Source organism: Portunus trituberculatus, chromosome 20 (genome assembly GCF_017591435.1).
Source record: "Portunus trituberculatus isolate SZX2019 chromosome 20, ASM1759143v1, whole genome shotgun sequence".
Taxonomy (NCBI): Eukaryota; Metazoa; Arthropoda; class Malacostraca; order Decapoda; family Portunidae; genus Portunus; species Portunus trituberculatus.
The window spans coordinates 16,434,290-16,447,593 of NC_059274.1; the positions used below are offsets into that span (position 1 = coordinate 16,434,290).

The following is a 13,304-nucleotide window of genomic DNA, read 5'->3' on the forward strand; positions in this document are numbered from 1 at the left end:
TGTTATGTTGCTGGCTCTATATGTACTAGAAAAAGTTTGTATTCTATGGGTAGTGAACTGTGTTGCGTGCTGTGCTGTGGCGCATACTGTTTGGAGTGCTGAAACAGATGCGTGATGTGTTGTGAATGCTGAATGCTACTGAAAGGGAGGGGAAATATGTCCGAGGTTATTGATGTTGTTGTTGCTGTTCTTGTTGTTGCTGATGTTGAAGTGAAAGTGGTGGTGCTGTTAGTAGTAGTTGTTGTTGTAGTGTTGGTAGTAGTAGTAGTAGTAGTAGTAGTAGTAGTAGTAGTAGTAGTAGTAGTAGTAGTAGTAGTAGTAGAAGAAATTGTAGAAGGAAGAGGAGTAGGAGGAAGAACAACAAAAACAACAACGAAAACAACAACAGCAAAAACAACAACAGTAGTAGTAGCAGAAGAAGTATTATTATTATTATTATTATTATTATTATTATTATTATTAGTAGTAGTAGTAGTAGTAGTAGTAGTAACATCAATAGTAATAGCAATAAAGCAAGTCGCAAACATCCTAGTAATAAAAGCAGCAGCAGTGTTTAGAGAGACGCAGTTTTAAATGAGAGAGTCCGTAGGTTCATGAATCTCGGGGAAGCATCTTAGTGTCACGGCAATCAGTACGTAGAGACAGGTGTGCTGCGTTGCGCGTCTCACGAGTATGAACTAGGGACGTAAAATACCACCCACGAGAGTACATAAAGAAACACACACACACACACACACACACACACACCATCACCCTTCCTTACCTCCAAAACACCTTAACTTTAATGAGAACCTGAGTTTAAGCTTATTTTTCGCACCATTCTCGCGGCTAAATCATCCTTGAGGTTAATGTTGATATATATTTATGTTAGAGCTGCACATTTTTCTCCCTGCCTCGCTGCTTTCGCTGGGAGTCTGAAGGGGGCGCGTGGTAAGGAGTGGAAGGTGGGTGTGAAGGGGCTGAGCAAGGGTGGCAGGGTATGAAAGAGAGCCGAGGAAAGTGCCAAGGGATGGATGGGGTTGAGGGGAGGAGAGAGGGCGCGTGGATCCCCTGCCACCAGTGTATATTTGGCAATGTTGCCGCCTTAAGTACCAAACATTTATCCCTGTCTACTACATGACTTACAGATTCCTCTCTCTCTCTCTCTCTCTCTCTCTCTCTCTCTCTCTCTCTCTCAATGTGAAAAGTATGAAAGGAAAGAAAAATAATGATAAAACCTTGAAATCCATTAGCAACAGAGAACAAAATTGCTCCTGTGTTTCTTGTTGTTGTTGTTGTTGTTGTTGTTGTTGTTGTTGTTGTTGTTGTTGTTTTGGTTTTTGTTGTTTATGTTGTTATTGTTGTTGCTAGTGTTGTTGTTTACGAATAGTAGTAGTAGTAGTAGTAGTAGTAGTAGTAGTAGTAGTAGTAGTAGTAGTAGTAGTAGTAGTAGTAGTAGTAGTAGTAGTAGTAGTAGTAGTAGTAGAGAGAGAGAGAGTAGTAGTAGAGAGAGAGAGAGAGAGAGAGAGAGAGAGAGAGAGAGAGAGAGAGAGAGAGAGAGAGAGAGAGAGAGAGAGAGAGAGAGAGAGAGACAGACAGACAGACAGACAGACAGACAGATAGACAGACATATCGAACAGAAACACAGACACAGAGACAAACACCCACACGTGCACATCCACACCAACCCTGCACCCACTCACCCACACGTAAGAGCACTGCCAACACAATACCAAGACGGTGAAATAACACAAGACGAAGAGAGGAAGACACAACGCACAGCAACATGAAAGGAAGAAGCAGAGAGCGATGAGAGGAGAGAGAGAGAGAGAGAGAGAGAGAGAGAGAGAGAGAGAGAGAGAGAGAGAGAGAGAGAGAGAGAGAGAGAGAGAGAGAGAGAGAGAGAGAGAGAGAGAGAGAGAGAGAGAGAGAGAGAGAGAGAGAGAGAGAAAGAGAGAGACAAAATGGGAGCATTACACGAAAGACGTTGAAGAAGAAAGGAAAGAATCAAACGTGAAAACTCTTGACGATGATGATAACATGTTGGAGGTGAGAGGAGAGCAAAAGAGTGGCAGGAAATACAAAGGGATTGATGCGATAATTTCCTTGAAGTGAATAAGATGAAAAGCAGAGCAGGATGTGTCTCGAGGATTATTCTTGTGTTTTCTTGTCTATCTTTTTTCTTTCCTTTCTGTTTGTAAGAGGAAGAACAACTAGAAGAGATATTTGTCTTTTCACTTAGTATTTTCACCGTGCGTGTGTGTGTGTGTGTGTGTGTGTGTGTGTGTGTGTGTGTGTGTGTTTATCTTTATGTAATGTTACCTGCGTCTGATACATCTCATTATCAGCAATTTTCTTTATCAATTTCGCATTATTTGGTTACGTCTTCGTTGATAATATAACATAATAACAAAACAGAAAACCAATAAGCGTTAATGTGCTTCAGGTAAAGTTCTTAATGCTGAGAAAGGCGAGGAATCACAGTAAAAGATGAAGAAACTGCATTTTACGCTAATTAATCAAGGAGTAACCGAGAGAGAGAGAGAGAGAGAGAGAGAGAGAGAGAGAGAGAGAGAGAGAGAGAGAGAGGAACACTTCTCACATGACACCGTGTCCTCGCCTTGCTATCATATGTGTCCTCGCATTACACCCTGTCATCCTTTGCCTTGACCTTAACTAACGCTTGTCTCTCTGCCCTCGCCTGGCGCTGTCTTGGCCTGGCTCACTGTCCTCCTGTGGTCTCATTACGTCCCTTCTCGTGTTGTCTGGAGCGTCTGGTCTTGAGAATCTAATCTCTCCTGGGAACTTATAGTCGTTGATGGTATTCTTTGTTTTCTTCTTACTATTTTCTTAGCATCAAAGGCCTACGATATTTTTATTCATTAATGTATTGTATGTTTTATTATAACGAAGCAGCGATTTTTTTTTTTTTTTTAGTTTTCGCATCATAAAGCATCAAAATGTTCTCTCACTTTAGTTTTACTTTTTTCCTAACATGAAGCATCAATTCCTTCACTATTTTCTTAACAGGAAACATCAATACCTTTCTTCACTATTTGTTCAACTTCCCCATAAATTAATTCAGAGTTTTCCTAACATAAAGCATCAGTGATATTTTAGATTGTTCTCTTCGCTTAACCTCCTTCAGTACCATGACGCGTTTCCGTTCATTCTGCTTAGTATTTGGTAATTTCATACAACTTGAGAAACTTATTTGGGAGATTGAAATAGTAAAGAGTATGGCTATATATGTCCTGATCTCCATGGACCCTTTCCAATGTTAATAAAATGGTCTAATGGTACACAAATCTCAAGGTAAAAATGTGTCCCGGTATTGAAGGGGTTAACGTGGAGTCCAGAGTGAACAGAGGCACCGAAGGGACGAGCACTAATATTATAGATCCCGTTCATTTGACTCGGCTGCGACACACTCCCTTAGTTAGTGTCTCTATCTGGGAGGAACCTCACATATCCTTTCATGGAGGAGAGTTGTTTCGAATTTTCCTATTGTCTTGGGAAACATATCACTGTGTGAGATATTCAGTTTCATTTTTTTTTTTTTTGTCAAAGAGTAGATCTCAGTGAATAATGAAATGTGTGTGTGTGTGTGTGTGTGTGTGTGTGTGTGTGTGTGTGTGTGTGTGTGTGTGTGTGTGTGTGCTCAGGGCGTGAGCGCTCACCGGTGTGTGTTGTGTTGCAGGAGTGAGGGCGCAGCATGGGCGCGGGGGCGGGCGAGGCGGACATGGCCACGTGGGCGAGGACGCGAGTGGTGCTGAGCTGCCGCTGGCGCTGATGGCCCCACAGACACCGCCCATGTCACAACTCTGGCTCAACACAAGCGTCACAGAAGCGAGTGCCGCGGAGGACGTGATTGCTGCAGCTGCGGACGCCTCTCCCGGGACTGAGGAGGGCGGGAACGGAACCCTAGCGCGGGCGGGCGGTGGGGGCGGGGAGGCGTTTGTTTGGGAAAGTGTGGCCCTGCTGGTGCTGAAGGCCTTCCTCATGGGCAGCATCATCCTGGTCTCTGTGATGGGCAACGTGCTAGTCATTGTCAGCATAGGCCTCAACCGCAAGCTGCAGATCCTCACCAACTATTTCCTGGTGTCTCTGGCCATCGCGGACATGCTTGTGGCCTCCTGCGCCATGACCTTCAACGCCTCCGTGGAACTCTCGGGTCGTTGGCTCTTCGGTTATATCATGTGTGATCTCTGGAACTCTTTTGATGTGTACTTCTCCACTGTGTCCATCTTGCACCTGTGCTGCATCAGTGTTGACCGCTACTACGCCATTGTGAAGCCCCTGGAGTACCCGCTCTACATGACCAAGGGTGCCGTGGTGTTCATGCTGGCCAACGTGTGGCTGGCGCCCACCCTCATCTCCTTCGTGCCCATCTTCTTTGGATGGTACGCCACAGCAGACCACCTAGAGCACCGCGCCCTCCAGCCTGACTCTTGCACCTTTGAGGTTAACAAGGTCTACGCCATCCTGTCGTCGGCCTTCTCCTTCTGGGTGCCTTGCACGGTGATGGTGGTGCTGTACTACCGCATCCTGCTGGAGGCCAGGAAGCAGGAGGCCGCCATCCTGAGCCGCACAAACAGCACGTGCACCATCAACAATGTACAGCGAGGTTTCTCCTCGTCCACCGCTCAACAGATCTTGGCCGCCTTCAGGTTAAGGAGGAGGCCCAAGCTGAGGAAGAAAAAGGACAAGCACTGCGACAGACAAGAGTTCCAGCTTGGTCCTGTGCCGCGCATCTCGCGTTGTGACTTGGGCAATGAACCGCGGCCCGGAGGTTTCCGCAAGCCCTCCACCATCTGTACTCAAGACCAAAGTACAAACGCTAGAAAATCTAGTAAACACTTACTGAATGACACCACACAGCTGGGCCCGCCTGCTCTTCCGGACACGTCTAGCTCACTTGAGGTGAGTCCGAGGACCACCAGTCCAGACTTATCGTTTAATGAGGAAGTAGATGATCGCGTGGACACTAGTCCCACTCTCAAGGCGCACCACTCCCGCAACAGCTCCGTCAGCATCAACGGACACACGGGGAGCGGCCTGCCGGTACGAGTCATCAGCCCTGTGCCCTTTGGGAGGAGGGAGTCCTTGATGCCCCCGAGCGCCCTGCACTACGGAGGCAGCGGGGGTGGGAGTAGTCACAGCGGCAGCCACCCGGTGATGCGCCGTGAACACAAGGCAGCGCGCACGTTAGGCATCATAATGGGCGCCTTCATCCTGTGCTGGATGCCCTTCTTCACCTGGTACGTGGCTGTCACTATCTGCGGCGACCGTTGCCCGTGCCCGCAGGCTGTGGTCACCACGCTCTTCTGGATCGGCTACTTCAACTCCACCCTTAATCCCTTCATCTACGCTTACTTCAGAGCCGAATTCCGGGAGGCGTTCAGAAAGACTCTGCGGCAGCTGAAGTGTTGCACGCGAGACGATGACCTTCCCGGGGCGTTCGTCTGACCCCAGCAGGCTCCCTCACCCTTTCCCTCGGGCTTTCAGTAAAGATTGAGAACTGCTCTTCTTATATCTGTATGTGCGGCGGCGCAAACTGTATCTGTTGTTCGAATAACTATTGACTTTAATGTGAGGCGATGGTGTTCGTGTGTGTGTGGACTCTGTCAGTGTTAGAACTGGGAAAGAAATCTTCTTCAGGTTAAAACATTCCAGTCCTTAACGTTCCTCTCTTCGTGTGTGTTGTCTTGCGTCACCAACAAGTGTTTCCTTCAAAACTCTTCCAGATTCCTTCAGAACAACAACGGACAATGCAGCTCGCAGAGAGAAGGAAACAGAGGAGAGCCAAGGCAGTGCCGTTATCACCCTGGGCAATGTTAGCTGCTGTCGGCAGGATGGAACTAACGAGTGAGTCGGTAAAATGGAGATCAATGCGTTAAGTTCGCTCATCAGGTGAGGTAATCGTCGTCTCCTTGATTGTTATTAGGAGGAAAGTGGAATTCTCTGCTTCACTCGGACATGCTTGAAATTCTACACACATGTATGCATTATGTGGAGATAAAACATATGCAAAAGAGTACAAGGTTAGTAATTACGAAGGTCTGTGAGGAATCTACTAAGGTAGTAAAACTGTTCAGCATCCTGCTTTCCCCGTGTTACTGAATGCTGTCTCTGTAGCAATCTACTTGAGAGACTTCCATCTACATACGCCACGAGATGGAACAATGTGGACCCAAAATGAGCCATCTAGAAGGCAAATTCTGAGCCACAATCGTGCAACGCTTGGTGCCTGGCGAGGCTCAGTGTAACACACAGCAACTCTTCTGGAAGAGCGCCAGGCAGGAGTTTATTCCTTGGCGTGACAGTTGTCCGTGTCTCCTACATGAATCACTAGAGAAGTTTATTTCTCTGGCAAGAAAAACAACACCTATTATGCAAACACAAAGCCAGCGGAGACAAGGACGGGATTTGCATATTAATCTGCGTCTCCCTCAGCTCAGCGCCACCACCACTGTCAAGGCAACACCCTACCGGCTACGCATTGGAGCATCAAACCCGAGGAAATTCACTCCTAAACTAAACTTTCGCACAGCCAGGCAGCATGTGGCAAGGCAGCCACAGGCAAGCAAAGATGATCTGTCCACAGCTGCCATTCTCCTACACACACTGTTATACAGACACGTGTCTTACGGTACTTACAAACATGTTTTTCCCATTAACGTATCCACGCACTAATTCATCATTTTCATTGTCCTGCATGCACTCTCCTCTCGGTGCCACACACAGGCGTCTCTTCCTCTCCGCTGCTCACATTGCTTCACTGCTCTCTCTCCGGAACTTTGAAACTTTAATACTCTGTCATAGATATTGGTGCTTTATTTTGTTCTTATTTTGTTCAGTGCTGTGCCTGTGTCTGTATCTTTTATCTTTCTGTCTCACTTTTCCTAAACATAGAAGTTCAAACATTTCCACGAAAACCTTTCACCTGAAAACTATATTACTATCTGTCAACGCTCAGCCGACAATGCTATTCCCCAACACTCTTTTCCTATCGCTCTGCATCACTTTCTCCCTATCTTTGGAAACTCTACTGCCCAAACCATCACCACCACCATCACCACCATCACCACAACCACCACCACAAGACAGCGTGGCGCTTGGCTGCACCGGGCTGCCGTGAAGCAGAGGCAACCTGGTGACCCAAGGCAGCTGCGTCATCTGTTTTCAACGACTCCTTCCCCAACTTTCACTTTCACTTTCACTTTCACACACACACACACACACACACACACACACACACACACACACACACACACACACACACACACACCGGGTTCGATTCCCCGGCCGGATGAAGATATTTGGGAGTGTCTCCTTTCACGTGTAGCCCCTGTTCACCTAGCAGTGAGTAGGTACGGGATGTAAATCGAGGAGTTGTGACCTTGTTGTCCCGCTGTGTGGTGTGTGCCTGGTCTCAGGCCAATCCGAAGATCGGAAATAATGAGCTCTGAGCTCGTTCCGTAGGGTAACGTCTGGCTGTCTCGTCAGAGACTGCAGCAGATCAAACAATGAAACACACACACACATACAGTCCAGTGGCCGCTTCCACCAGGCAGACTTGTCACCAGCCTTGCCAGAGTGTGCTGAGTAGTGGTGATGGTGGCGATGGCAAACACCTTAGTACGTCACTTGCCTGTGCGTTGTGAGAGGGAGATGGAGTATCGATATGGAAGCCTCGGGCGTACAATGCACTAAAATCTGGCATTTGGTGTCATCGTGGACGCCAAAACCAAGACAGTCAGGAACGAGTGCCACGCTCGTCTCACTTTCTGGTGCAAGCAACTCAAGACTCGCCTGAGCAAACCCGTCTTCTAAACCACCTGAAGACCCTCGCCTGTGCATCTGGGTAAAGTTCCGGCGGCGTTTCTCCTGTAGACTCTCTGAACTTCAAAGTATAAAAGACTCTCTAACAAAATGTTGCATTATAGTCTATCATCATCCCGTCATGTCAGGCTCAGCGTCGTCGAACTCTGTCCCGTAAAGGATGTGTAGTGCGTAGATGCAGATACTAGACTCTACCACTAACAGTTTTCTATGAATGTGAGGAGTTGTAGTGATGACTTCCGTGCAGTGTTCCAAAATACGTGTGACATTTCTGCTCTGTATATACTTGTTAATGTGCACACAGGATCCGTGTAACTGCTGACGAACACTTCCTCTCAGGACTCAGTCTGACTATCTCTTTCCTCAGCCACGGGGTTGCTCGCGCCCGTGGGTCCCCGGCGGCAGGGAGGAAGGCTTCGCCCTAACCCCCTCCCGGTACTCTCTCTCTCTTTTTCTTTTTGTTATCATCAGTTATATTATGAGTTGTCCTTGTTTATAAAGGAGGGCTGTCTTAGTAGTGTGTTGCTGCAGCGTAGTCACGCCAACCCGTCCCACCAACAGTCCAGGTATCGCGTCAGTGACGCCAGCAGGTGACGCCACTGTCACTCAATGAAGCGTGTGGCTACAAACATTCTGCTTACCTAACAATATTATATGTACACACACACACACACACACACACACACACACACACACACACACACACACACACACACACACACACACACACACACACACACACACACACACACACACACACACACACACACATATATACACATATATATATATATATATATATATATATATATATATATATATATATATATATATATATATATATATATATATATATATATATATATATATATATATATATATATATATATATATATATATATATATATATATATATATATATATATATATATATATATATATATATATATATATATATATATATATATATATATATATATATATATATATATATATATATATATATATATATATATATATATATATATATATATATATATATATATATATATATATATATATATATATACATAACGTTGTACAAATGCGGGTGAGTAAGAGCATAGGTGCAGCGTTACTCGGCGTTAGGGGCAGGCGTGTCTCATGGACGCACATCATCGCTGTGCTGCACAAAGGATGTCATTACTTTGTTGCCTCGCAAAGCATTGTAATGCTGCAGTAACGCAGACAAACGCAAGACATCTGAATGGGCCTTGTTAGCGGCGGCTCCGCACCGGGACGTGACTTTGTTTCATCATGGACCAAAATGCTTCACATTCACGGGATTGGAAGGCAAATATGTTGCTGTTTTTTTCTTTTCTTTTTTTTCTCTCTCTCTTGCCTGCGCTCCCAACGGCTGCACTTGGCTAGGCCGAGTCGAGCTGTAAAGCGCACAGTAATGGGATGCTTCTTGCCTGAGCCTTCTTGTGCTTCCTGCTCCACGTTTATTATTTCACCCTTGTCTAACTATCCCACACGTGGTCGGCTGGTCTAAAGCAGCTCACACACACAGACACACACACACACACATACACACACACACACACACACACACACACACACACACACACACACACACACACACACACACACACACACACACACACACACACACACACACACACACACACACACACACACACACACACACACACACACACACACACACACACACACACACACACACACACACACACACACACACACACACACACACACACACAAACACACACAAACACACACACACACACACACACACACACACACACACACACACACACAATTCACAAGCCAGAGGACCGGGGATCGATTTCCAGGCCGGGTGGAGATATTTGGGTGTGTCTCCTTTCACGTGTAGGTGCTGTTCACCTAGAAGTGAGTAGGTACGGGATGTAAATCGAGGAGTTGTGACCTTGTTGTCCCGGTGTGTGGTGTGTGCCTGGTCTCAGGCCTATCTGAAGATCGGAAATAATGAGCTCTGAGCTCGTTCCGTAGGGTAACGTCTGGCTGTCTCGTCAGAGACTGCAGCAGATCAAACAGCAGAACAGCAGATCAAACACACACACACACACACACACACACACACACACACACACACACACACACACACACACACACACACACACACACACACACACACACACACACACACACACACACACACACACACACACACACACACACACACACACACACACACACACACACACACACACACACACACACTTCATCCGCGTGACTAGTAAAGAAACACATTGACACATCGAGAGGCGGTGCGTGTGGGCTGAGGAGGGTGGGACACTCAGGAGGGGGGGGACACACCTGGCCCACATGTCATGTCCCGAATGAACACCCGTTAGTGATGTGTGAACGTCCGTTATTTGTTATGTTCCTTTGTGGTCGGTTTGTGTTAAGCGCCGCGAGGCTGAGACGGTCTGTCATGGTGTCTTTCTGAATCTTCACTTGGGGAGACAATGGGTTGAGAGACACACCATAAAAGCGGCCTTACATTCACGGCGGACAGGTTCTCCTGGTGCAGGGATCAAAAAGGGAGAGAGCAAATAGGGAGGAGGGTAACACTCAAGGAAGGAGAGGGGAAGAGCCAGTGCTGGCTGTAGCGGCATATGCATATGTAGACTATTTCTCTCTCTCTCTCTCTCTCTCTCTCTCTCTCTCTCTCTCTCTCTCTCTCTCTCTCTCTCTCTCTCTCTCTCTCTCTCTCTCTCTCTCTCTATATATATATATATATATATATATATATATATATATATATATATATATATATATATATATATATATATATATATATATATATATATATATATATATATATATATATATATATATATATATATATATATATATATATATATATCTATCTATCTATCTATCTATATCTATCTATCTATCTATCTATCTATCTATCTATCTATCTATCTATCTATCTATCTATCTATCTATCTATCTATATATATATATATATATATATATATATATATATATATATATATATATATATATATATATATATATATATATATATATATATATATATATATATATATATATAGATAGATAGATAGATAGATAGATAGATAGATAGATAGATAGATAGATATATATATATATATATATATATATATATATATATATATATATATATATATATATATATATATATATATATATATATATGTATATAGTCTGATTCACCTTCATCCTTTTTAGGCGTTTTGCCAGCATCTCTCTCTCTCTCTCTCTCTCTCTCTCTCTAATCCACCGCAGCCCGCACGATGTCTCCCTCCCTTCCTCCCTGGCCAGGCGCCGCGGCCTCGCCGGCACTCACCACCACAGCCGGCGGCGCCGCGGGCCTGACATGCACGAGTGGCGGGCGGCCGCCACCCTCCGCCTTGAAAAATAACGTTTGGCTACGAGCAGGGGACGGCTCCCCTCAGAACGGCGACGGACCCCATCTCTCTCGCTTGAGTAAGCCAATCAGGTGCTGCGGCGCGGCCCGCGGGGCCCCCGCCCCACTCTATCCTCAATACTACTGTAGCCTACGTGGTAAATGTTGTTATATGCTTAAGATGTTCACTTGAAATTCATCTGAAATATCTTATTTTTTCTAAAAAAAAAAATGTATATCATCAAAATTACTCCTAGACACCAGCACTGAACAGCATCTGCCGGGCGCCGCCACGCGCCCTGCTGCTGTGCGGTGTTAAGCGGTAGCAGAGGTGGTGTGCCGTGCTGGGTGCTGCGCCACCCGCTTCATGACCTGCAGCGATCATGGGATAACAAGAATGTTAGCGTGCTCGCAGGTGGTGACCACCGTGTATCACGTCTGGTGTGGTCGCTCTAATAAATATATAAACATCTTCACTCGTTTTTTCCTTTCTTATTTCCCCTCCACGTGTTTCTGACAGCTGGTGGTGAGGCGCTGTGCGTTGTCAGCTGAGTAGACATCTCTCTCGCACAGCGCGTGTGTGGGCCGCCGCGGTACTGGCACCTGTGTGGAGCTCAGCCAGGTGAGTGACAGACACCACTACTGCGAGGTGCGACACACTAACAGCAATACTGTGGACACCTGGCACAGCTCGTCACGCGTTTCCTGGCGGCACGGGTCTTCACTTACCGGCTCACTGCACCACACGGCCGCAAACCAACACCTCCACACGTAACTTTGAGATGAATAATCCCAAATAAGTCTATGAAGATAGAAAATACTTTTTTAGAGCTTTGGTGGGGATGGCGGCTGCCGGGCTGCAGCTTTCACCTCGTCCATACGTCAATGTAAAACTGACGCGCGGAAAGGTTCAGTGGATGACTCAAAGATCCTCAGTGAGAGCTGAAACTACCGCCTGCCTCGCACTCCACCATCTCCTCCACGGAAATAAATAACATACTAGAGACACATGGATTCAGCGACAGAGAGAGAGAGAGAGAGAGAGAGAGAGAGAGAGAGAGAGAGAGAGAGAGAGAGAAATAGGGAGGAAGGGGAGAAATTCCAGTTAAGAAACACATTACCATGCAGAACAACGCGAAAAGGCAGCAAACAATACTGTACCACAAATGAGTCCAACCTAGAAAGTTGTAATCTGATCAAGACTGTAAAAAAACTATATTAAGTGTATTTATTCCTCCTCCTCCTCCTCCTCCTTCTCCTCCTCCTCCTCCTCTTCCTCCTCTTCTTCTTCCTCCTCTTCCTCCTCCTTGCCCAAATTACCACTCTCTCTTTCACTTAAGTTTACTCATTGCTTCTGAAACTTTGCAGCGCATTAAGCTTCTTAACTACTTGACGTGAAGTCTGCAGAATAATTTTACCAATCCTCAAACTGCAAATGAAAATAGGCGTGCAAAGTTACGTTGTCTTTTCTATTTCGGTGAGAGAGAGAGAGAGAGAGAGAGAGAGAGAGAGAGAGAGAGAGAGAGAGAGAGAGAGAGAGAGAGAGAGATTATCTTCACAATCAGCCATCACATTTACTCTCCTACACAAAGTTTATCCAAGCCTTCCTGAAGACCGTGACAGCCCGTGCTACAGCCTTGCCAGTCACTCCCTTGTCTCATCTCCGCATCTCTTTGTTATCTGCTCCATCTCTTCCTCTCTCATGGACTTTATCAACCTTGTCTTGCTACTCATGCTGTTTCCTCTTCTATTATCATTTAACCAACCCTACATTTCTTTTCTCATATTTATTGCAGCTTAATCTTGAGCTTCTATTTGAATTTGGCCCTTAGATAAAAAAAATTTCACTACATTCTTTAGCGACTAGCATCTCCAATTCATCGTTTTTATTTGTCTTTTGTCTTCTATTACGTAAAGAAAACCAGCAGAAAATGGATAGTTAATAGCTTTCCCACCACTACCTCGCCTTGAGCCTTGAGCATCCCGCCAGGTATTCCAGTGGAGCTAACCAGACACGTTCACCCATACCAGACAG

General features: G+C 45.7%; 1 protein-coding gene across 2 annotated transcripts in view; it reads left to right on the forward strand.

Annotated features, from left to right (window-relative positions):
• Positions 1 to 11,745, forward strand: part of LOC123506614 (octopamine receptor beta-2R-like) — a 32,033-nt gene extending 20,288 nt beyond the window's left edge. Inside the window, exon 3 of one of the 2 annotated variants that reach the window (XR_006675476.1) lies at positions 11,149 to 11,745. Coding sequence is in view for 1 of the 2 variants with exons in the window: in XM_045258861.1 (XP_045114796.1) it covers positions 3,772 to 5,448 (1,677 nt within the window). In the remaining variant the exon portion in view is untranslated. Of the gene's footprint in view, positions 1 to 3,679; positions 7,271 to 11,148 lie in introns of those variants that run through there. The other variant, XM_045258861.1, reaches the window with a different exon arrangement.
• Positions 11,746 to 13,304: the final 1,559 nt, after the last annotated feature.